Here is a 26,727-nt window from a genome sequence, read left to right as displayed (position 1 = left end):
CGGCTGGGGGCAGGGAGAACATAAGAACCTCCTACATCATGCCAAGGAATCTGAACTACACCCTGAGCACTTTGTGGAACTACCTGGGGTTTTCAAATAAGGAAATGGGCATGATCTAACTTCCACTTCATAAAGATGGCTCTGACAGATGGATGAAATAGGACCAGCTAGGAGTCATCTAACCACCAATGAGAATCTGAAACGTTCAACTAAAGGAGCTCTAGAGTCAGACTTAGGATCTAACTCCAGTTTAGATTTTTACTAGCTCCACGATCTTTCACAAATGAGTCTCTCTAACCTTCCATTTCTTCATCCAGAAAAAGAGAATTTAGTTACTGTGGGAATCAAATACCAAAACAGAAAGAAGTATACAACATCTGACATATAGTTAGCACTCAGTGGGAGCTGCTTTTTTTCCCTAGTATTGTTAGTATTTAAGTCTATAGCTCAATGGAACTGGGGGCCATGAAAAGGTAGTAAAGCTATGGAGAGTGTGCAGCATGAGACTGGAAGGTGGTCAACCGGGTCGCCTGGGAAGATTATCATTTAAGGAGTAGATTTTAAAAAAAGAACAAGAAGAGCCCAGTGGATTTAGGATTAAGGCTTAGTCTCTGTTGACTTTGGCCAGAAATACTTGAAGGGAAGGAGATAAGAAAAGGAACCCGTACTACTCTACTTCTTCAATTAAGTGAGAGACTAAAGCAAGGGGTACATGCTGTAGGAGGGGGTGGAGAAGGAGAGCTCCCCAGGAGAAGATAAGCGACAGCTCAAGGTCCATAAGAAAATGGTGTCCCAGGCCAGGTGCGGTAGCTCACACCTGTAATTCTAGCACTCTGGGAGGCCGAGGCGGGAGGATCATTTGAGGTTAGGAGTTTGAGACCAGCTGAGCAAGAGTGAAACCACGGCTCTACTAAAAATACAAAAAATTAGCCAGGCATGGTTGTGCGCCTATAGTCCCAGCTACTCAGGAGGCAGAAGGATTGCTTGAACCCAGGAGTTTGAGGTTCCTATGAGCTAGGCTGATGCCATGGCACTCCAGCCTGGACAACAGATCAAGACCCTGTCCCCTCCCTCTCCCCCCAAAAAAAGACATTCCCTAGAAAATGGTGTCCCAGCCCACTGTGGGCTCCCTCAGAGAGGCTCAGCACTCCTGCCCCAGCCTGTGCTTCTCCATTGGGTGGATGGGGGCCCATCTGTGACTGCCAAGATTTTAAGTTCTAACTGTGATGCTGGCTCATCACTACTTACCCACCAGCCTGGGCCTCCTCCTGAGTCCAAAGAAAGAAAAGGAGTTTTGCTGAACTACACGGAGTAAAGATGTACCCCAAAAGCTCTGTTGTTGGGTATTTTCATGTCCAATTAAAGCAATCACTCTTCAAGATTCTCAACTGCACTGGCTTTTGCAGCCATTGTAGGCCTTCTATCCTGTCTACACACTAGGGGGGTAATCAGCCTCAACTCAGTCGGCTCCCAATATTGTGTGACTCAAAGGCCAACCCATGCCCATCATACAACAGATCAGGGAGCTCTTAAAGGATGCCCTCTGGTTTCTGTGCAAAAATGAGAGGAAGCCATCACCAAAATTGAAGGAGAAAAAGCAAGGTATTGGCTCAAAGAGTTAAAGATGTGAAATAGGTGGTGTTAAAAAAACGGGTAAGTGAAAACTAAGAATACACAGAAATATCACAAGGTATTCGTGAAGGACCAGCTGAGGAGGAAGGTCTTGAATGTACCCAGTTTATTTCAAGTTTATTCCAAATCAGTACTTATTTAAGCTAGTAAATTGTGCTCTTTTACTCAATCTTACTCTACCCTTATTCATTCTAAATGTCTCACTGACCACAAGAGAATTCTAAAAGTTACCTTGGGGTCTTATCAACACAAATAGTCACTACCCTCTAGAAGAAAACAAAATAAATACAAGTGGCTTAATAGCTTTGCACCTTCATATATATTAATTTCATCTTTAAAATGTTCTACCTCTATAGTAACCCAGAGCAAATATGTAATTGAAACATCGGGCTATGTTCGCACATAAATCTACTAGTACCTCTGGAGAAGCCATAGAACCTGTCAGTAATTGAGTCTTAAATCTGTGCTGGGTACCCTAGGCCTCCAGGTATTATATATTTACTGGTAACAAACAAATAGACTGACTCACTAAAAACCACAAAATAATCAAACAAATCTTAAGGTTCAAGAAATAATTATGTTTAAAGTAAATAAATTAATAAAATAAATTATGTTTTGTTTCTGAAAACAATAAGCTCAATTCTGAACAAAGCAATACATCTAGTGCTTAGTCGTTACCATTTAAGGAGGAAAATGGGCACCAGATCAAGTTAATCAAACTAAATGGCCAGTATTAAATGGCTTACTTTCTCACAGATACTAGAATATTCAACCTATTTTATAAAGACTTTTCACTTTAATTAACTCAGCAAAAATTCTTAGTGTCTAAAAAACAGCTAAAACTTTAAAAAAGCTTTAGTTTGCAGAAATCTGTCTTGTGTGTAAAAAAAAAAAAAAGAAAAAGAAAAACTTTTAAAAAGCTTATTATTTAGTGATTTTTAAAAGTATTTTTACTTTATTGCCAGGGAATAACAAGCATGCAATCGCTATATTCTGTTTATTCTGTTTACAAGAGGTACAAGTAAAACCATACACAACTTTTTGTACGTTTAAAACTTCAAAAGACAAAAAAACTTTTCATAAAATATAACTTACTCTAATGTGCCTACAAAAAAACAGAAAACCTAACTTAGCCAACCTGACTCAAGAAGAAACAGAAAATTTAAATAGTCCCATAAATATTTTAAAAGCAAAGCAGTTTTCCCTCAGGCCTACCCACACCCCACCCAGTGCAGGATAAAAATGACAAAAAGGTTCAAATGATTTCTGCCAAATAACTACTCCTAATCAAACTATGCCAAAGAACAGAAAGAAAGAGGAAATACTCTTAAATTCACTTATGCAGCTAGAATAACCTTGATAACAAAACCAGAAAAGAACATTTCAGGTCAATTTCACTCATGGATATATTCACTAATCCAATAATACTGAAAAATATTTATAAATTCCCTAGATTAGATTTTTTTCCAGAAATGTAAAGGTGGTTTTAAATTACAGTATGTATTATTATAATTTACCAATTAAATATGGAAGAAGAAAAACCACATATATAATCTCAACAGATGCACAAAAAATACACAGTAGTAATCATAATTCCTACACCAAGGCAAGGAAGTGAGAGAAGAGGAGGAAGGGGAACAGGGGGAGGGAGGAGAAGGAAGGGAGGACAAAGGGAAGGAAATTACAGACATGTCCAACAAAAACACAGATGCAAAATTGTTGACAAAATATTAGCAAATAAAGCAATATATAAAAAGGATAATTCATCTTTACCGAGTAGGGCTTTGATAGAAAAAAGGATTTGACAAAATTCTCAATCCAGAAATACAAAGGAATGCCCCAATCCGATAAAGAGCATCTACAAAACACCTAGAGTCACCTATTCTACTTACGTAATGGTGAAATACTTTACCACTAAAATCAGGAAAAAAGCCAGACTGTCTACTCTCATCACCTGTATTCAACACGATACCGGATGTCCTAATTAGGGAAGTAACTCAAGAAAGACTGGAAAGGAAGTGAGGTGATATTTACACAGAAAATGCCAAAGAATATATTCTTCTAAAAACTCCTAAAAATTAATAACTGAATTTAGCAAAGTACATGATATAAGGTAAAAAGTATCAGTTCTATGTCTATATAATAGCAAATAATGGGAAAATAAAATTTTTAAAACTATGACTTAACAATAGCATCCAAAAGCATAGAATACTTAGAAAAATATTTAACAAAACATATGTAAGATCTCTACACCAAAAACTACAAAACAAGGCAGAAAGCAATTAAAGACCTAAATAAATGAAGAAATACATCATCACCATGGAGTGGAAGACACAATCATCAATGGGATTGTTAATTTTCCCAAACTTGGTCTACACATCCAGTGTAATTCTAATCATAAATCCAAGCATGCTATATTCTATAGAAATTAACAAGCTGATTCTAAAATGTACACAGATATACAAAGTACTTAGAATACTTAGAGATACGTAAAAGGATCAACAAAGTTGGAGGATTTACACTACCTAGTTTTAATACTAACTACACAGCTAGAGTAATCAAGACTGTGTGGTACAGGCATAAGGACAAACAGATAACTAACTAAATAAATAAATAAACCAGACTAGGGAGCCCAGAAATAGGTCTGTACTTACATTGTCATGTGCTTTGTGACAAAGGCACCAAAAGCAATCCAATGATGAAACCAAAGTCTTTTCCAGAAATGGTGCCATAACAACTGAAAATTCATACGGAGAAACCTAAACCAAAATTAATTTAAGAAGGACCAGAGACCTAAATATAAAAAATAAAACTATAAAACTTCTAGAAGAAAATATAGGAGGATAGCTTTATGACCTGGGAAGAAGAAAAGTTTCTTAGGATACAGAAAGCAAAACAGAAAAGAAAAAGTAAATATCAACTTGAAAAATAAGAAAATGAAAAGATAAGTTACAGATTGGGAAAAATATTTGTAATGCATATATCTGAGAAGAATGTCTATCCAGAATATATAAAGCATTACAGCTCAATAACAAAAAAAAGAGGAAAAAAACAATTAAAAAGGGGCAAAAGAGCAAAACAGAAACTTCACAAAAGAAGATAAGAGGTATGGCCCATAAGCCCAAGAAAAATGCTTGACATCATTAGTCATCAGGGCAATGCAAATGTAAACTGCAATGAGAAGCCACTGTACACATACCAGAATGGCTAAAATTAAAAAGACTGACAACACCGCATATTGGTAACATATGTAAACAACAATCAGAATTCCCAGACATTGTCAGTGGGAGTGTAAAATATATTGTACAACTGTTTTGTAAAAATTTGGCAGTTTTTGTAATAAAACCAAACATATACCTACCCTATAGCCCAGTAATCCTTCTTAGTTATTTGCTCTAGAGAAATGAAAACATATGTCCAAAAAAAAAAGGCTTCAATATAGTCATAGAATTTTCTTCATGATAGTCCAAAACTAGGAATAGCCCAACTGTCCATCAGTAAAAGAATGGATAAAAAACTGTGCTACAGTCATACAATGGAAGACTACCTGGCAATAAAACAGAACAAGGGACTGATACACAACATCATAAATGAACTTCAAAAATATGATGAGTGAAAGAAGCCCTTACATAAAAAGAACCTGCGAAAGAAAGTTTTAGAATAGATAACACTAAGTTATGGTCAAAAAAGTTAATATGATGGTTGTCTCTGATGGCAGAGATGGGGGCAAGGAAGGGGCTTGAGAGAGCTTTCTGAAGTGATGGAAATACTCTCTATCTTGATAGGCTGTGGGTTACACAGTCAGATACAGTTATAAAAACTCCTCAAATCATACACTAAAATTTGTGCAATTCACTGTGTGAAAATTTTACCTCAGAGGGAAAACAAACAAATGTTGAGCTACAGTTAATGACAGGTATGCATAAATGTTCATGAGAGTGAGGTGTACTGATTCCTACAACTGACTTTGAAATGCAAAAAAGAATACGATTAATTGACTGTTGGATAGTACATAAAGCAAATATATCCAAATGTTAACCTCAGTAGAATGTAGGTGGTGGGGTCACTGTAAAATTCTTTCACCATGGATACATATTTTTAAATTTTCATAATAAAATGGTTAAAAAGACTATCAAAATTACTTTTGAAATATAAAGTACCTAGACTAAATCTAATAAAAGATGTGCACGAGTGTATAATTGGATAAAATTATAAAAATTGTAAGACTTAAATAGGAAATTACACTGTGCTCATATAAAGATTTAATATTATAAATATGTGTAATTGTCCCAAATTGTTGTATAAATTCAATACAATGCCACCCAAAATACCCAAATATTTTTTATGAAACTCAATAAGCAGATTCTAGAATATGGAATATAATAAAAGTACTAAATCAGCAAGGACAATGGTGAAAAAGACAAAATAGAAGGACATGTCCCATCAGACACTTACTACAAAGCTCTAGTGAGCAACTCACTTAGGTGCTGCCCCTACATGCCTGGAACAAAGTAGAGCCCCACATATTTATATACAATAAACGGGACTGAAGATTAGTGTAGAAAGAAGACATCAATTAGCGGTATAGGACATTTTCATTATCCATGTTTTTAAAATATTGAATTAAATCCCTATTCACAATATATATAATAAAATTCTATACCTGATAGTTCAGAGATATAAATGTGCCTGAAAAGGCAAAATTTCAGATCTTTCAGAAGAAAATAAGAGAATGTTTAACGATCTCTGTGTTAGAAAGGACGTATTAAATAAAGCACAAAGGCATGAACCATAAAGTAGAAACTTAAAAATATTAATACATTAAAATCTTAAAATTCTGTTCAAAATATACCACAGAAAATGACAATGTGAATAATCAGACTGTGAGAAGCCCTCTATCATACAGATACTCAAAAAAGTACAGGATATAGAAAAATTCTACAAATCAACATACAAATACAAAACAAACAAAAACAAACAGAAAAATACAAGAGTGTTCAAGGCAACATTGCTTGAAAGAAAAAAAGCCAAAGTGGCTTTCGACAGCAGGGTGGCTAAATGAAAAGTGGCACATTCATACAGTGCAGAACTACGTATATATGAAAATAAAGAACTAGAGTTTGGAGGAATTTCAAACAAATGGTGTCAAACTGCTTTGCCAACTGAGATCCTATTCACAAAAGTTTTAACACATGCTAAATAAGTGTGTGTGTATATATACATATTTCTATACATAGGGATATAGATACACTTTCTAAGCAGTTTTCACATACATTGTTTTAACAATAGGTACATTTTACATGTATGGACATATAATGTGTAATGTGCAATGTAACATTATTAATACATTTTATTTTGTGCATATATTTTTATTATAAAGACTATCATAAAACATGTAAGAATGGTTGGGAAGGGGTGCCACAGGAGAGGAAAATCGAAAAATTTGGTAATGTTTCATTTCTTCATCTATATGGTAGGTACATGGGTATTCACTGTATTACCTTTTATATCTATTTACAGGTCCTAAGTATATAATATTTCAAGTAGATATGGTTTTAAAGAGCAGCACATAGAAATTTTTTATTCTAGAAGTTAGAAAAGGATCTCTGCCAAAAAGCAAGTCCATTGAATAATTTACAAAACTCATGGCTCATGCCTATAATCCTAGCACTTTGGGAGGCCAAGGTGGTAGGATCACTTGAGGCCGGGAGTCTGAGGTTGCATTAAGCTATGATGACACCACTACACTCTAGACTGGGTGACAGAGCACGACCCTGTCTCCAAACAAAAAAAAAAAATTTGATTCAAAGAATTGAAAAGTTGAAAAGTAAAGTTAAACACTAGTTTATTTTCAACAAGCATTTATAACACAGATTTTTAGGTTCATGTAAAAAAAAAAAAATTAACTGCTCCTAAATAAAATTTACATATGAACCTAAGATCAAAAAGAAGCTTTCTAGTATATCACTTCAAAAAAAATTGAAATTAAAAGCAGATTGTAAAAGATAGGAGGGGAAAATGTGTATAACAGCAGTTTAGTAAACCAGAATCAAGTTATAGACAGGACAGACAACAAAATAGCAATGAATGAGTCTACATCGTGGCATGGTAGAATGAATGGCTGTCAGACCTGTGTAAACACAATGTTGGCTGTGGAATAAAATTATTTTATCAAACAATATTTTCCTACTTTAAAATTAAGACTGATCCTTGCTGGCTTCCATACAGAATGAGTCACTGAGTTACACGTGTGGTCACACAGGTAGGAGGGAAGTGCTGGCATTTCTCCAAGTACAGCAATAGTGGTTTCCACTACCAGGACTGTCCACTCGCCGTGGCCTGTCCTGTTATAAATGGACAACTCCCCCTACCCCACCCCGATTTGATTCACTGACCCTCCCTGCTCTAGAGCACAGAAAGACAATAACAGTCACACAGGGCAAGCCACCCGGATTCCACAGGGAGCCAAAGAACAGCCCAGATCCTTCAAAAGATCTTCTGTAACTATTGTTGAAAACATTTATCACCAAGTGAGCTCAAAATTTCCCTTAAATCTAATAGGTTATCTAGAACAAATTTGTCCTTAGCTGTCATCAATGTGATCAGAATTAAATTACATTCAGCGATTTGCCATTAAAAGATAACCACATCAGTTAAAGGTAACCAAGACACATCCCTGAAAACAACAGAACAAATGCCTGAAGCATCCCTCATCTTAGTGGAATAAAATAATAAAAATTTTTTAAAAAATAAAGATGACTGACAAGAAAATACCACCTTGGCTCCTAGCAGCACCAGAAGAAAGTAAAAAGGTTAAGGCTTTGGACTCCAGAATATACCCTTACAGTGGTACATGGGGAGGTAAGAAGAAATGAACATCCTGCATCTCTAGTCCTCTAATAGAAATGGCCAGGACTGCAGCACCAAGCAGACATGCAGTCACCCAGAGACGTGTGTGCAGTGCAGAGCGGATGCCGGGGTAGCACACACTGCAGCAAATGAGCCAGCTCCTGCACCTCCACAGCTCTTGAGAGAAGGCTGAGTGAGGCTTTTCCCCAGAGATTCGAGTAAGCTGTAGATAGGTTCTATGTCCATACAGGTTTTATCAAAGGGAGATTCATTAAAAAACATCTTTATACCTTGGTACAGAATGAAGTCAAAGCACTTAGAAGCGATGCAGAAGTATCCAAGAGTCAAACTAAGTTGCATATTTTCAGGATGTTACAACAGTGGCTGGAATAGCATAAAAAGACTAAAATGTATCCGAGCCCTGGTAATATAAAATGTTACAGACCTCTGAGCAATCAGAGGGCAAATCAGCAACTTGAGGGCCAAGGGGCAAATAAATATTTACACCCCTCCCTCCAAAGCAGACAGAAATGTATCAAGGGTACCCAAAGACACAGTATAAGCACTACCTCAAAAGCATCAATATTACTTAAAATACAGAAGCTACCAAATATAAAATAAATTTTATCTAATAAATCATCAAAAAATTTCAAGCATGCAATGGCCTGCTTAGATCTACATTTTTATATTCTCCAAAGTTTTGCATTCACCCCTATCATTAGAAGCACTTAATGGAAACATCTGAGAAGCATGAAGGTACATGAAATAGGTCTTAGGGCTACTCTGAAAGTAGAAAATAATTCAGTTTAAGGAATCTGGGACTAGAGATTTTGAGCAACTTGCCACACAGTTCTTAAATGAATGTGATCCAGGTCGTCAGATTCTTTCTTCCAAACTACCACACCTTTCTGGAGAAAAAGGTTTTTTCCTGTTGGGACCAGAGAGTGCAGAGGTTACATAGCCGATACTAACTAAAAATAGGGTGGAAAGCCTACAGGAGCCCTTATCCAAGTTAGTCTCTTGGTACTTTGCTGAAAATGAAAACCTCATACATTCATTTTCTAATAATCTCTATGACTCAGGTGATTTAAAAGTAAGACTAAAACACAGATCTTTCGTTTAATTCCCCAGCCTATCAGAGGTTAACTGGTCTTTTAGAATTGTGTTCATGAACCCCCTCAGCACATTTTTTAGTACTTGGTTTCATATGATCTGGCCAGGCTGGATAAAATGCTGTTCAACTGAACACAAAATAGGCACAATTCTTGTTGAGGAAGAATTGTGGCTTTCCTATCTTTCATCCTAGAATGAGTAATGGAAGATTAAGCAGCTGGCCCTAACTGATAGTCTCTGGGTAAAGAAAGGAAATTTCACTAGGGCCCCTCCATGTAAGGGCTCCAGAATGCAACCAGCAGTGAACTGCATCTGTTAGTTACTCAATAATCTAGGCAACATTGAAAGAAAAAATTAAAAAAACTGAGAAGTGTTTTTCTAAATGATTAATACTCATAAAATGAATCTTTGAATATTCCGTTTTACAGAATTATATTTTATTCTAATTAAGCCTAAATAAAAAGGCTGCTTGGGATAAATTCTTACCACTAAATTTCAAAATCTACTGTTAGAGACCTTGAGAGAATTAAAAAGCAGTAGTAGCTAAGAGTTTTTAAGTAACTGTCCATCAATATTTTTGAGTATGTACAGATTGGTTAAATAATATTTAATAGTAATAAAACTAATTGCTGTTATATAACCTGAACCTTCAAATTGAAGGGGGGAAGTGTTCTACAGTGACACCTACTGGTCAAGCGTAATACAGTAGCAGGACACTCACAAAAACAGGCAGATAGAAAGCATGCTAGAAGATACAAGGAAAGAGTGGGTGAAAGGGAAAAGCTAAACCAACAAAAAACATTACACACAGAAGTGTCTACAAATTCAGTCCAAAAGGACATCATGATCCTTCACCAAAAATTTTCAAATCAATAAATTTGAAAAAAGCTTCTCCTGGTCCCAGTTTGCCAGACAAATTAAATTCTATATACAAATTAAAGTTAAGATATCTTGTTTCTTCATGTTTCTTTTACATTATAAAGAATAAAACTAAAAAAGGTGAAATTGAACTCTATAGAAAACCACTTTATCATTTCTTAATTTAAGTTGAAGGAAATAAAAGGCAGATACTTGTTTAAAAATCTCTGTAATATAAAACCCCATAATTGCAGCTTCCAAATATCACTTTTCAATGAAACAACCACCAAGATAAACAATCTGGCCAGAAAATCATCTTTTCCCTAAAATGCATGCTTCAAAGGACTGGGTCCTTTTTACCCCATACTTTTACACAAAAAATAAAAAATAATAATGTTTAATGTGACCTATGCCATCAACTTCTGATTCTCAGAGCAAACATCTTAAAATACTATGAATCCATGTACTTCTCAAACTAAGATTTTCAAATATACTGTTTCAAACACAATTTTGGTCAAAGAATATTTAACTGATGATATGACAAAAGTGCACTTTTCTTGAATAGGTAAATGTACTAATACCATGGAGAGAGTGCCAGAAGGAAACTTGATAATCTAGTTCAACTCCCCATTCCCATAAAATCTTACATATTAGAGAACCTAAAATTCAAATAGTATGGAAAAATGAATAACAGAGAACTTGGGTTCTAGTCTTGGTTATTCCAGTAACTAGTTGAGGTTCCATGAACAAAACCACCTTCAATGAACTAGACAATCTTTCTCAGCACTAATTTCCTTATCTATATGATTAGAGCAGGGAACTAGATGGGCCTCCCAGTAATGACACTGCTGAAAATTCTTCAGCTTTTATTTCTCCAGCAGATGGGAATGGTTTGCACAACGTCCACACCTCAACCACTAGATAAACACAGCAATAAAAGTTGGCTATATCTTTCAGGTATATCCTGCTGTAAGAAAACAATATAATCACACTTTCACACGTCAAGGTAACTGTTCAGGTTAGGATGATGGAAAGAATCCTGGTTTCCATTTCTAGTGCCTTCTACCTGGCACACAGTCAGAACACAATATTTACAAAAAAAAAAAAAATGGCTGCGGAAAAAGAATACTCATTACGTAACATGCAGGGCTCCAACACCAACTTTTTGTTTGTTTTTTGTAACAAAGGTATTTCTCTCTCTTTTACATATTCTCTCTTTTACACTACTATGTCTATTTCAAGACAATTATGGATTCAATGTCTAAAATGCTTAAAAGGCTGTGGATCTCACATATGGACAGAGCTTGCTCTCAAATGCCTGAATACGACCATCAGGATAAATTAACTTAGGCCATAACATTTCCTAAACTTATCATCTGCCTGTTAAAATGCTTCAAATATTTATTGGTTGGGGTAGAAACATGACACACATTTCCCAATATTAATTCTTACCAGTAAGTAACAGGCCATATAAAGTGACTTCCTCAGATGCAACCAGTTCTCTACTCAAAAGCACAAAGGATAAAATGGAGCAAAGAATGTTGCACTTGTAAACAGCCACAAAAAACTTTTGAAACAATTAACATTCAAGTCTGTCAGCTTCCTCTGCTTCACACATAAGGTTCACAATGGGCTCTCCTCATTTAGAAATGTTAAAAAGGGTCCGCCCAGCCACCTGAGGCAGTTAATCTACCGCTCCACATGTTGAAGTAACTGACGTAGAAAAACAAGTGAAAAAGGAACACAAACTTTTACTTATTTCAAAGGTGAATTAATATGCTTGCACTGAACTTCAAACTGTTTATCTCTTTCCATTTAGAATACAAATATTATTAAAAGTTCTTAGAATGTAAATGTGTACCATGGATTTAATTGCATTATTTTCACCATTTAAATTCATACATTCACTAATCAAATATTTATTGAGCACCTATTATGGGACAGGACCATTCTAGGAATTGGGGATAAGAAATGAAGAGGAGAGAATGAGACAAATACAATACACAAGAAAATAAGAAGATAATTTCAGATAGCGACAACTGCTGTAATTAAAATAGCTCTTTGAAATATGACTATAGTTATCTGATTTATTTTCTTCATATTTATGACTGCATTGCATGCAGAGAGTCAGCAAAGAGTCTAAACCATTTCAAGTGAAGTTTACAGCTCACATTCAATACACATGTGTCTTCCAGTTTCAATATCCTAATATGAGTCAAAGGAAGTATAAAAGAAACCGAGAACCACTGAAATATGAGAGGAAACAGATTTAAAACATCTGTCCTCTCTCTACTGGGTATGCACATGGAGAAGGAAAAAGGTGAATAACCAATCGATTTTTTTTAAGCAAAAAAGGCAAAAATAGAGAAATCTGTCCAATATTTCACAGCATTCTGTGATATTTTAAAGGCATCTGAAATGCCTGTTAAGAAAGCTACATAAAAGCAAAAACATTTTTGTAAGAACATTCAAATCACTCCCAACTGCCCCCCCACACACACACACACTTCACCTCTCCCCACCCCCAGAATATTCTCTGCTTTGAGGTGCACTGAAAACTGCTAGTTAGGCAGGAACTTACTTTCCCTGACTTTGGCTCATTTTCAAACTCCCCCAAAACATGCAAGGCAAAGATAAATTGTTCTCTACTCCCATCTTCAAGCCTACAGTAAGCCAAGAAAGAGTCGATCAATGACCTCCAACTCGGCTGCGCCCTGCAGGTGTGGGAACTGCCAGGAAGGGGGTTCCCGACTTGGCCAACACCAGGGCGCGTACCCTGCTCCGCCCGCCAGTCCGGCCTGGCGAGCGCGGCCTCCGCCCCGCGCCCAAAGGAGGAGCGAAGCAGAGGATGAAGGAGGCGCGGCGGGACCTGGGGAGATGGACTCGCAGCGTCCGCCGCCGCCCGGGGTCCCACCCCAAGGCCCGGCTCCGGACCCCGGACCCCCAGGGCCTCTGACCTCTCCGAACCCCGGGGCTGCTGCTGCCTCCGCTGCTGCCCGCGCTCGTGCTGCCGCTGCTGGAGCCACTGCTGCTGCTATTGCCGCCGCCGCCCTTGGCATTCTTGCGCGGGGCCATCACACGCTGCGCGAGGGCTGGCGAGGGCCGGTGGGGACCTCAGTGCGCTGGGGGACACGGCGGGCCTGTGGCCACTGACGGCGGCGGGCGCTGGAGCGGGTGCGGGCCGCGGCTCCTGCAGCAGAGCCTGTGCCTACGCACCGCCCGCCGCGCCTCCGAGGACTTTCACCCGCGTGCCGGCTGCGCGCGCCCGGCCCTCGCGTGTGCCGGACCTGTGACTCCCTCCGGAGGCGAGAGCGCGCGGCTCGCCCGCCCCGGCCACGCCCCTTCCCGGCCTCGCCCCGCCCGCGGAAGGCTGAGTGACGGCGGGTGAGAGCCAATCGCAACGGCCTCTATGAGGTGGCGGTACCCTGATGCGCTTCCCCGCCCCCTGCAGACTTGGGGCCGTTCTGGCGCGACACAGCCGCCTGTGAGCGAGGGCGGCTTTTGGTTTTCCAGTCTGTCCCGGTTCTTTGGAACGTGGCAAACGTGGAAGCCGAGAGGGCTCTCGCGAGCGTTGGAGCACCCCGCTCGATCGGGATGGGGAGGGGGCGGGGCGCGGCGGGCGGACCCGTGCGGCGCTGGGCGGAGCGCGCCGCCTCTTGGCCTGGCGCTGGGGATTCTGTTCCCGTCCCCTTTCCCTACACGCGAGGGAATGCAAGCCCGCTTCTTGCGAAAGATGCCTGTTTCTTGTCAGCATTAATATTAAGACATTTCTGAAATGGTGATATTGGGACTAGTTCAACGCATAAGCCATAGTAGTTGATCGCTTTGGCGTTTTAAGCAGGAATTTACTTCGTTTGTGCCATCAATATTTTCAGAGAATCTTAGTTAAGACATGAAAATGCAAATGTGACACGAAAAGTTCATTTTCTTACCCTGGAAGGCACCCTCTACCTGAAATCTCCCTCTGCCAGGCCAACACCTGTAGTCATCTTTCCTCGATGTCCCACCCATGGGTCGCCTGGTGCGTCCTCCCAGAGTCCCAGGGCCTGTTCTTCCTCCGAAATCGTAATAGGGTAGTAAAAATGGGCACAAGGGTGAACCAGACGAGGACTTGAGGTCAGGGACGTCTTCAGCCTCTTTGTGTCACCAATTGCTGATACCCTGCCTGGTGTGTAATAGACAAGCAAGGACTATGTTTGATGATTTGATACATTTGTGTCAATTTCCTAAGAACTCGTCCGCCCCCCATTCTTGATCATGTTTCGTATCACCCCCAGGGAATGTCTCAGGAGGGCTCAGGAACCAGAGAGTGGTTGCTGTGTGACGTCTGGTTTTATTCCTCTTCTCCAACCCCCCCAAACCACGCACCTCTGCCTCTGGCAGGCTCCCCCTCTCTGCCTCTTCAGCTGCGGTGGCTGGATGCGGCTGAGCACTGGTCAAATGATGCACAGAGCCCCCGAGGGTTGTGCAGCAGAGTGAGGAGAATGCTCTCTCTACTTTTCGTCAAATAGTGTTAGATGAGGTGGGGGAGGGGAGAGTGCACAGAGTTTTCACTGAAGCAGCTCTTTCAGCCTCTGTCTCATCTTCCTCTGCCTCCACATAACCTTTCTCCCATTCAGGCCCCATTACAAGCCCCTGTGACATTATTTCGGGGGAGGGGGGACTGGGAAGAGTATTGAGCTAAGAAACAAATCTGAGGGAGAGTACTTAATATAAAATAATAATGAGAGCTAAGCTGCAAAAAACAATGCTCTTGGTTCCCAAAATATTTTAACTCTTAAATTCTCGCAAAACCCTTTTATTTTGTCCATGTTGGGGGGAACGAGGCAACTGAAGCTCAGAGATTAAAGTAAGGTCACAGAAGTGGTAAGTAATAGAGCAGGAATAAGAACTCAGTTGCCCTGGCTCCCCAGTCTGTGGTAGTTTTGAGTGAGGAATGTCTCACCTGGCTTCCTCTTCTCTTAGCAGATGTCTCTAGGAAGCCTGCTTGGTCCCACCTGAAAAGATAGGTCTGAAACCCAATGGTAGCCACTTATCAAAGTCCACCCCTCTGAGGAGATCGAATTTTCGAACAGATGACTCCAAAATGCCATGAAGTGATGCTTTGCTCCTGCATTTCCAGAAACTAAATCTGGTACCATTGACAAGGTACATTGCTTTGTACCATAGGCAGTACCAGGCCAAAATAGAGGCTTTGTAAATATGGATCACAGAAAGTAAGAGGCTACTAGTTCCTCCTTGTACCACCAGGAAACAGCTACAATGACATTTATACACTCAGTATTAGAGTTTCAGAGACTAAATTCCCCTAAGCTAAGTATCAGAATTATACATTTTACATCTACCTATACTTCCCACTTTGTGGGCATTAAAAATCACAAAGCTTTTCTTGGATTCATGAATTTCTTTACATAGGACCTTTCTTCACTGTAGGGTGGGGAGGGTGAGAGAGTTAAAGTATCTCTGAAGTTAAGTCAGAGGTCAAATGTCCCTTATTAGCTTATCTACTTTTCTGTAATTTCCAAGCAAGCTATGAACAAATCCTAGGTAAAATAATGTTAAAAGGACCATAAAGACAATACTTAACTAGGGCAATGTATTAAATTATTAATTTAATAGAGCTTTTGAACTAGGCCAAATGTGTCTTTTGGATATTTCCATAAACTTTCCATCGGCTTCACTGGGATTTGCAAGTGAGAACTGGAGAATACCATTTGCCCTAGTTTTTGTTTTTTTTCTACTGTTGACCTTTTACAACCTCCAGTCAAATGGTTTCCAAATTAAATATTTCTGGCCTTACTTATACATACAAAAACATTGCATTGAAGTTCCACTTTAACCTGCTTCCTAGAAAGTGCTTCTCATTTTTATGCAACCTTCCTAATGTGAAATTTTATTATTGCAAACTAAAAATGATTATTTCTTTATCTTTATTTATCATACTAAATTGGGCCATAGTGGGGAAAAAATTGAATTTCAACTGTTCATGATTCAATTTTATGTTTTCATACTATATTAATGGAATTTGTTGCAATGAAATCTATATTGATAAGTATTATACAAGGGCACTTTTAAGGTATTTTCTACTCAGTATTCTCAAAGCAGTTTTTTCCCTATGAGTTACATCTCAACAAATAAATAAACTATCATTTTCGCCAAACACTTTGACTTTATATTACCTTACAAAAACTAAGCCTGGCTAGAGTCTACATCGTAAATACACAGGATGAATTTATATGAGGTAAAAGCAATTTTAAGTGTAGTCAAAAATAGAATTGGAAATATTGTTGCAATATGGGGAAATGATCTGAAATCTTATTGTTTAAGAAATATCCTGTGTCTTTTTTGATTTCTTTATATTTTGTATCAGAATTAGTACTTCTAGTGTCAAAGTTCTTTCCTAATAAATAGCATTTAAGTAATGGCTATTGCTAGTTTTTAAGTTTCCTAGCGTAGGAAAATGATAGAATTAATTGCCTCTTCCTAAGTCTCAGACTTAATGCCAGAAAGAACTTTAAGCATGAAGAAAAAGCCAAATAATTATAAAATAACTACTAATTATTAAAATATGCATGGCAATTCTATAGTGTGTACAGGAAATATTAGTGTGATTTAGGAAGGTTTAGAAAGTAATAGAGAAATAAGAGAAAATGTGGAGAAATCACAAAGATTAAATAAATTGTTTGCAAGATAATAATTTTACTTAAACTATATCCTTTGCCTCAAGGATCAAACTAATGTGTGTGTTGGGGGAGTGGGATTTGTGTATAACTAATTATTTTTATATGTTTAATGAAAACAATCATCTTTTCAGATGGAAACAAGTCTCTGATCTAAACAAAAGTATTCTAAAACTAGCTTCTAGAATCTTCCAATTTCACCAAGTCTAAATATATAAACAGATGGATTTGCCTTACATCGAGTAGTGTTATTACTATATGCAAAACTGTATAAACTGGATTAATTAGTCAACCTGAATCGTTGATAGTTGATGGGAAATCATACATATACTACATAAAATTAGTATTAACTCAGCCCCTCTTACATTGTCATCATTTGGACTTGAATCTATTCTGTAATTTCATAAGCACATGACAAACATTACTGAGTCCCTACAAAAAAAATCCTGAGACTTTGCCAAAGAGTTTGCAAACATAAAAAAATAAAGAGGGTCCTCCTGTATCATTGCAACAAGATTTTATTAACCTAAAGACTACTGCTAATATATTTGAAATTCTACAGTATTTCTTTACTTTAAGAAGTGCAATATCCATCACTTTAAATCTTGTTTAGCATTATATTGTGGCTAATAAACAAGTAGTCTGGAATATTTTGTAATTCTTTATGGAACTGCTACAATACTGACTTCATCAAATGACAGACTCATTTCTCTTGGCAGATCCCTTTGAGTTAGACACCAACATCCTAGATGCTCACTAAGGCCACTTTTCCTAGTGCCAAAAAGCATATTAATCTAATAAAATTTGGTGGAAATTGTTTCCAAGCAGCTACTTCACAAGCTGTATAAAATTCTGTTTTCTCTACTTCTCTAGGGTATCCATATTGCATTTAGTATTTCTAGCTATGATACAAAAGAAGAATTGAGGAATGCAGTTACCAAAAGGTGTGCACATAGAAGCAATTGTGTGAAAACCAAAGTGCAGAAGTTTTCACTGGTTAGATATTTCCCAAGAGATTTCTCTTTCCAAAATTTGAGAAAATTGAAATCAACCTTTATCCATCACACAACTGTGGGCAGCAGTGAATAGTGAACTAAGAAATTAAAAATCAAGCACAGGAAGAGAATGAACCATCACATGAATCTGTGCAGTAATCACTTAGGGAATATGGTAGCCTGAGGTAGAGAACTACATTTAATGAATACCTACTTAGAACATGAAATCTGATCAGTTATACCCAGATAAACTGCCAACTCTCTAGAATTAGAATGAGAACCTCACAAAAATGATATGACTTCCAAATCAGACCAGCATGAGACAGAAAAGATCATCTATGAATGACATAAAATTTGGAAGGGAGAGAGGGAAAAAAAGGTTTGCCCCATTAGCTAGGTTTGACTGAGTCTTTTATTCTATTTCTGAGTTAGGAGAGGTTGATCTAACACCAGAATTATGTTCAGTATCATTTTTAGTTGGTTGGACGTGTGTACGTGTGCATTAAGAACCCGGTAAATTTCACATAATTTATGGTACACCGTCAGTTCATATTTCATCTAATCCTTAAAAAAAGAAAGTCAAGTCTCAAGGTAAAAGGATCACTTCAAGTATTAAAGATACTGAACTGAACTCGCTGGACTCAAATTCAGGTTCTTGTCAAGGATGGGCTGCCCAGAAGGAGCAGATCTATAAATAGCAATTCTCGGTGAATTATGCTCACTCAAGCCTGCTTCCTGCTGTGTGTGCAGGGTGACTCCCACACAGGCAGTCAGAGAGCAGGAGTGGTTATCAGCAAGCATGACAATGTGCGCTCAGTCTTTATCATCCCCTTCCTCAAAGCGTCAAGGACAGATGTAGGCAATACCTATGCCTTCTGACCTTCTGTTCTTCTCTAGGCTGTTCTCTTTCAAAACCACCTTTGTTGGAACTTCATAGCACTCTGGTATACATGCACAAAGCAAAGGGGAGAATTCAGAGTGTGGTCACCTTCTGGTCCCTTACCCTCTGGCCCTTTTCCCCTGGCCTGTGACCAGTGTAGGCGTGGGATATGCTGTGCACTCAGAATTAAATGCTTTCCATGGCTGAGGCTAGAAGGCAGGTTACAAGTCCTAAAGCTCCTGGGAAGAATCTCCACCAATCAACAGAAAACCCTCCTTCTTCCTGTGCCCACTATTAAAACTCCCAGGGAAAATCCAAGTTGTAGGAGTGGAAGGATGGCAGGTCCAGCATGACTGGCAAAAATATTTGGCCTGCCTGTGGCTCTGATCTTACAAAATAACAACTCTGCAATAAATCAGGCACCGTGCCAGAGACACTGGCCAAAAGAAATTTATAATCAGGAGTGGGAAAGGGGAGCCATTGCCAATAGGCAATAGTGCAAGGCCTGCCAAGGAAGCAGCACTGGCAGAATTCCAACTCTCTGGAGCCCACTGCTTCCCCAGGGTGAACACAACCACCATCTCAGACGCCCTCGCTCCAAACCTGGCACCACTCTTCTCAGTTATTCTAGCAGGAGTGGAGAAGGGTTTCTCACAGTTGCTACCATCTGCAGGTCATAAGCAGATTTCAAGACAGTTAGGGAGAGAACCCCTTGTTATCTCTTCTGTTCTCCTCCCAGCCTTACCACAAGGCCTTGCACATGGTCGGCTGCCCCTTGGGCCAGTGGTGGCTAATGGAATGACCCTTTGTGATACTGTCTCTAAAATATTCCCTGTTGCATGGGTCAAGGTCCTAATTCTGTGACTGCTCTGAACACTTTCCTGTTGTTTTCTGGATGGCCAAAAGCTGGAACAACAACGGGGAGAGGGAAGTGCCATTTGCCCCTCCTGTCTTGTGACAGTGACCAATGGTTGGCTTCCCCACACTGTCTCTGTCTCTTCTTGTCCTTTCTCTCACATTTTCTTACTTGCTTATCACTGACTCATACCACCCAGAGAGCCCCATTACAGTTAGAAGAACTGTAAAGTAAGTTTTCGGAAGTCCTTGTCTTACCCTGTGGCTCTTCAAGGCGGCTGCCACTGTAATCCCTTCCTGCTAAAGGGACAGGGAGCAAAGCCACAGGGGCACAGCACCTCACTCCAGCTCCACCTTTGTCATCCCCAGCAAGCTCTTCCTGCTTGGGAGAATCTTGGGGTCCAAGGCCCCTCTGTTCATCTCCTTCTCTCCACACTCCAGGGTGATCTGGAAGGCTTTGAAAGAATGGAGAGTGGTGCTTCCTACGACCCTTTGGGGAACTTTGTTGGCTGCCCAAGAACCACAGAGAGTGCACTCACTGTGACCCACTGCACTTTGAAGCTGGTGCTTTCTTTCCTCAGATCCATGAGGAGTTTACCCTATTTTCAGCACTGTGCAATATCAGAAAATATGTGAACATTTGCCGATTTGGTAATAAGGTAACACACATTGTACGTGTGTGTGTGTGTGTTTTCTTGCAGTTTTTGAGATTTGCCACATAAACATGACAATATTTTCAGGTATTTATATTTTAGTACCATGACCTTTCTCTTGAGAGCTAGTTTTGATGTGGGGAAAATATATAAAGATCTGAGTGGAGGAAGGAACCTGAATGAGGGTGTAAAAGGCTATTTTTAAAACTAGCTACAACTGTTTTCTTATTTTCACACAAATTAACCATTCAATTAATTGCTTCTCCTTAGATTATATTCTTGTTGATAAGACAACTAGCATCAAAAAAGTACTATTCAGATAATTTGGGAAAATTCCCAAATACAAAAATTAGGAAACTTTATTGCACATGATTCTACTAACATTTCCTATATTCCCACTTTAAACATTAGCATTGGTTCCCTTTAAAAATTTTGTCCTTGACTTTTATATGAGTATGATCAGCTTTGTCAGTATCTTTACTGCTATTTTTTATACATGAGTTAATTCTATTCTAGGTTACAAATTAGATTTGCTCCCAATTTCTTAATAGTTAAATAATATCCTCTGCCTAAGCATTTCCAAGGAAATTGAATATATGTGTTAATCTGTAATCATGTAGCATTACCAGTTCTATTCAAATTTTATTGCACACTAAATTTTCTCCTTGTGAAAATGACTCATTTTCTGTATACTTCTGAAATAGTATAATTAAGGCAATGCTAACTCATCCAATTAAATACTGGGTCCTCAGGATAAACTAGGCAACCATGTGTAAGATCCTTGCATATTCTAAGTTACACGTGGATATAACTATTCCCTGACTGGGGTCATAAACTCATGGCTCCTGAATGCACTTGAGCAACAGAGGAAAATGGCATTTAGCTAAAAGTGCTATAAATCAGATTCTGCCTCTAATTAGCTGTGTTGTGGAACTCTAAGAGACTTCCTTGGCCTCTCCTGGCTCACTTGTCTCATATGTAAATAGTAGTCTGTTATTGTGGAGCCCATTAGTCTTTGATAATCTGATGGAAGCTACGGACCATCATGAGAAACATTCTCATGGCCACAAAGTTTTCTAGACAATTTTGGAGACTCACGTACCCAAGGTTAACAATATATCTGCACTAGAAGATAAAGTTCTTTCTACCCTTTGCATTCCATGATGTTAAGTCTTGGTAGCTGCTACTGGAAACAGTCTCTTGCATTTTCTTAGTCTATTCACAGGGTTAGTGGCCGACAGTGGCAAATGGGTTATCTTGTATCAAAGACAGCTTGGAGTACTATCAACTAGCATTGCTTGAGATCTCTGCACAAGATATAAATGTAGTTAACAAAGGAATGATCTGTTACTGGTTCAGTGCATTTATTCAGTTGCATTTCCTTATGAAACTTTTCTGGAGGCTATAATATGACAATTAATGAGACAGTCCCTGGGAAACTAGAAAGTGCTTTACAAATGTAAGCAGTTTTGCTTCTTAATTTTATGACATGGGTTTATACTATAAAGAGTATAAAATTTTTCGATGGTAATATCCCTACATACCCAATTTTTGACCAAGTTCATTAACTAACCTGCTGGGTTTAGGGAAAAACAATCAACTATAGCTAAAGTTACTAGAAGTCTTTAAATAAACATAAAATTTGTAATGATATGTCTTCTCTGACCTTTCCCTCTCTCTTACTTTAAACTTTTCTTCCTTCTTTAAACATTTCTTGACCCCTTGACATGTCAGATGCTGCCCAGTGAGCTACAGTACAAGGCAGATGCCATTTAATTCCACTGTACATGAGTTAGGCTGTGAAGTTACTGTCAAAATGTTCTAACACTGACACTTTCATCTAGTTCAATCTGCGAGGATACTGTGTAGCCCGTTTTATTAATACAAACATTGATCAAGTGCTAACATCGTGCCAGGTACTGTACCACATGCATGTGGACTTTGTCCTCAAGAAGTTCATTTGGTTTTTGAGGGAACCTTGCGTGGAAACTAACAATCACAATGCAGCACGCTACCTTCTCCCTCTGCCTGTAAAAATGGCATGGACAGGGGACAGGGAGGGCAGGAGGAGCCAGCTGCAGTGTTTGCGTGCATACCATATATTAATAAAAGTCCTAGGACTCCAGGGCTGCAAATGAGTCTTCAAGAGCACGTTGTTCAACCTCTTCATTTTACAAATGAAAAACCTGAATCTCAAAGAGTGAGAGTGGCTTGCAAAAGGTGGTGTAGTCAGTTAAAGAAGAACTAAAACTCAAGTCACATTACAGTGTGCACTTTCAGCAGGGGAGATATTGCCCCCAGTAGGGTGAAAATTGATTCTTGAGAGCAAAACAAATTTTAGATGTTATAATGGTCACCTCCTGTCTGGTATTTAATTTAAAAATATCACAGACTGGGTAATTTAGAACTAATAAAAATTTATTTCTCACAATTCTGAAAGCTGAGAAGCCCAAGATCAAGGTGCCGACAGGTTAGGTGTTCGTATTTTCTCTGTGAAGCAGGAAGAAAAGCCATCTTCTTAGGGGCAGGCGGAGAAGCTGGAGAGGAGATTAGGGAGAGCAGAGAAGGGTTGGAACAGTGGCTACAACAGGAGCCTGAAACAGAATCTCTGACGTTGTCAAGGACCCATGGAGGATGTGGTGGGACCTGTCTATGTGGTTAGGTGACTTTCTCTAGCAGTGGTAAGACCGCACCCAGGTCTGTGCAGACGGGCAAAGCGAACAGCTGCAGTTATATTGGCTCATGACTAGGAGACTGGGGGTAGGATGGGAAAACTGCAGGCAGAGGGAGTCATAGGTGTGGATTGCAGGATCTGGGCCAAATAGAGGTGGAACTGAAGAGAGAAGGGGGCTGGTGGGAAGGAAATGGAAAGGTCCAGAGGCTGGAAGGATCAGCGAGGTTGAAAAGTAAGTCAGCGAGAAAAGCAAGTAAGAAAGGGGGAAGCTAAGAATGTTGCAATCTGAGAACAGGTGTTAGAATTTGAGTCTTCGGATGTGGACAAAGCTGGATACCCCAAGTCTGTGGTCCCCAGTCCCTGGCCAGAGAGCAGAGAATTTGCTTTGTTCACTGTCATTTCCCCAACACCTAAAACATACATAGCACATAGTAGGTAATAAGTATGTAGGGAATAAATAATGAATGAATATCTGGACAATTTGTGTCCTGTTTAATTAGTTGCTTAAGATAAGAGGGCATTGGAAAAAGGGCGGAGGGCTTATGAAACAGCATGGTGGGCTCGGTTAGACCTACCAGTCCCATTTCTTCTCTGGAGGCTACTTGAGGTTTCCTTGGTTCTTGGAGATACAAGATATGGCATCTGGCATTAGTTACCCCTAATACACTGGTATACATCCTGTTGGGGTGGTTATGTGGACAGCTGGGAAGGGGAAGATGTGGGGAGAATTGGGCTGTGGAACAAAGCAGGCTCAGAGTAGATATCACATACTCTTCATAAACTGGAGATTCAGGATTGCTGAGGCCAATGGGTGGAATTTATGTATTTCCTGGGATAACTTTTGATTTGTATTGTACAAGCAAATTTTATTATTCCTGAAGACTTCCATTTCTATTAAAGTTTCAATCACTTTCAAGATAAATCTACAATATTTCTATTGCCATTGCTTATTTTAAATAACAAAACATTTTACTCTCAGTTGTACAAAATATCAGCAGTAGCTGAAAACAGCATACACGAATTATGTAGGAGATAGCAAAGTCACCTTTTCCTGAATTAAAGCTGCTATAAACATCAGCATGTTGGAGCCCAAAGAACATACTCTGTCTTCATATTTGGAATGTCTAATTGCCTGTTTGTACTTTGGCAAGCAGACTACTGAGAGTTAAAGAAAAATATTAATTCCTAGTTTAAAAGGTGATCATTAAGCAAAAATATTTATGTCAAATTTAAAATGAGCTTAAATTGGATGGTAATTTTTCATTAATTCAATAAGAACTAATCATTTGCTCTGTTTATTTTGCTTATAGAAATTTGATCCCACTTGAATTATTTTTCAGCTAACTTCATTCTAGTTTATCATTTTTTTACAGTTAGGTAGGTTATGATTCCCACAGAGGTAGTAATAATAAAAATATCAGTGGTTGTCAGGGGCTTGTGGGGGAGGGATGAATAGGTGGCGCACATGGCATTTTTAGGACAGTGAAATTCTTCTGTATGGCACTGCAATGGCACATACATGACATGATGTATTTGTCGAACCCGCAGAATGTACAACACAGTGAGCCCTAATGTAAATATTGTACTTCAGTTAATGATAATGTATCAATATTGGTTAATAAATTGTAACAGATGTTCCACACTAATGCAAGATGCTAATAGTAGGGAAATTGTGAGAAGAGGAGAAAGTTAGGACACAGAGGGTATATAGAATTCTCTACTTCTGCTCAATTTTTCCTGTAAACCTAAAACTGCCCTAAAAGATAGCTTTTTATTAAGATTTAAAACATGATCTAATTATATGCTATCTATAAGAAGTTAAGTTCAAATATAACAATATAGGTAGGCTGAAAATAAAAGAATGGAAAAAGGTATTCTATGTCAACATTAGTCAGAGGAAATCTCATGAAGTAGACATTAAAAAGTAGCAAAGAATATTACCAGGTACGGAGAAGGACATCATGATAAAAAGATCAATCCACCAAGAAGATACATCAATTACTCTTCTGGGAATTTATCCTAGAGAAATGAAAAAAATGATGGAATAATTCTGTATCCAATTGCAATGATTGTTACATTATACACATGTGATAAAAATGACACAAAACTACACACTCATTCTTCCAGTGTCAATGTCCTGGTTTTGATATTGTACTATGGTTACACTAGATGCAACCATTAGGGGCAACTGAGTGGAAGGGACATGGGACCTCCTGTATTTTGGCAGTTTCCTATAAATCTATAATTATTTCAAAAGCAAAACTTAAAAAAATGATGCTGATTGATAAAGCGATTTTTTTAAAAGCATGGTTAAATGTCATCTGAGTTAGTTTTGTCTTTAACAGTTCTGCCAGCTGCCACTTCGTATCCCTGAGGAACTTCCTTAAGGCGGCCCTCTGCAAGCTCTGCCAGCTGTCGCCCCAGGATTTCTGCTGAAGCTCCTTAAAACCCTCCTCTGTGACCTTGCCAGCTGTGGCTCTCCGGTCACCACTAAACATTTTAAAGCAATGCTTTACAAGTCGCTGCAGGTGCACCTTTCCGTCGATGGTTTTTCTTTCAGTTTGCCTTTTTGAAGCACCTCGGGAGTTCATTTTCCTCATTTTCAATTGGCTTGTTAAGTTATATTTCCCAAAAGGGAAACAGAGGCAGATGTTGAGGATAGGTACATCAGGGTTCTCCCAGCTGGCAATGAGGTGGGGACCAAATAACCAGGTATTCAGAATGGCTGGGACAGTAAAGCTGACAAGAGTGTTAACAGCCAAGAGAGTGTCTTGATATTCACGGAACAAAGGACCAAGGCTCCCAAAATTCCATCTTGATTTAACTGAGTCTATTATATAGAATGCTGCCTGCTCACAAGAATCACCTTGGGGGCTTTAAAAAGTAGCAAGGCTTATGTCCTACCACAGACCAGGTAAACCAGAATTTCTGATTTAATATATACCCAAGATACATGAATGTACGTATCAGATCTCACACGTGCCAGTGGAACAAATAGTATGTTCATAAGTGCTGTGGAGGCAAATAAGGCTGAAAAGGGGAATAGGTAATATATGTGTGTGTTTGTCGGAGAGGTTGCAAGTTAAATTTGGGCAGTTAGAGAAGGCCTTCTTTGTCCTCTTTCTTCTTTTTCTCCTTCATAAAATTCTCTCAATTCAATATATAATGCTTAAGAAAGGAAGACTTGAATTATAATATGTCAATGTCAACTTGTATTTAGTAAGTCAACATTATCAGCATAAGGAAGTTGTCTTGAGAGTAAATATTTATAAGTCTAAATAATTGGGCCTGATTGCTATCTCGTAGTTAAAAATGAGCCGGAAAGAAAGTGACTCATTGGAATTACTGTTTGCATTGGGTACTCTGTACTGACACATGGCAATATGTTCTGTAGTTCACAATATTACTTCCTTAAGGACTAGGATATCCTCAAAGACAAAGTTCATTTTGGATAAATCATTTTCTTTTTAAATGTAAATGTATTGCTTTTATGATTATAGAAATACTATTTGATCATTGTACAATATTTGGAAAAATA

General features: G+C 38.7%; 1 protein-coding gene across 12 annotated transcripts in view; it reads right to left on the bottom strand.

Moving 5' to 3' along the window:
- The window catches only part of ASPH (aspartate beta-hydroxylase), a 221,055-nt gene extending 207,308 nt beyond the window's left edge, over positions 1–13,747 (bottom strand). For 7 of the 12 annotated variants that reach the window (XM_069465561.1, XM_069465562.1, XM_069465563.1 and 4 more), the window contains exon 1: positions 13,410–13,747. In XM_069465561.1, coding sequence (XP_069321662.1) covers positions 13,410–13,527 — 118 coding nt within the window. In that variant the 5' untranslated portion in view covers positions 13,528–13,747. The remainder of the gene's footprint in view (positions 1–13,409) is intronic. The other 5 variants (XM_069465560.1, XM_069465572.1, XM_069465571.1 and 2 more) reach the window with 1 other exon arrangement.
- Positions 13,748–26,727: the final 12,980 nt, after the last annotated feature.

Source organism: Eulemur rufifrons, chromosome 3 (genome assembly GCF_041146395.1).
Source record: "Eulemur rufifrons isolate Redbay chromosome 3, OSU_ERuf_1, whole genome shotgun sequence".
Classification (NCBI taxonomy): domain Eukaryota; kingdom Metazoa; phylum Chordata; class Mammalia; order Primates; family Lemuridae; genus Eulemur; species Eulemur rufifrons.
This window is presented reverse-complemented; position numbering and strand designations above follow the sequence as displayed.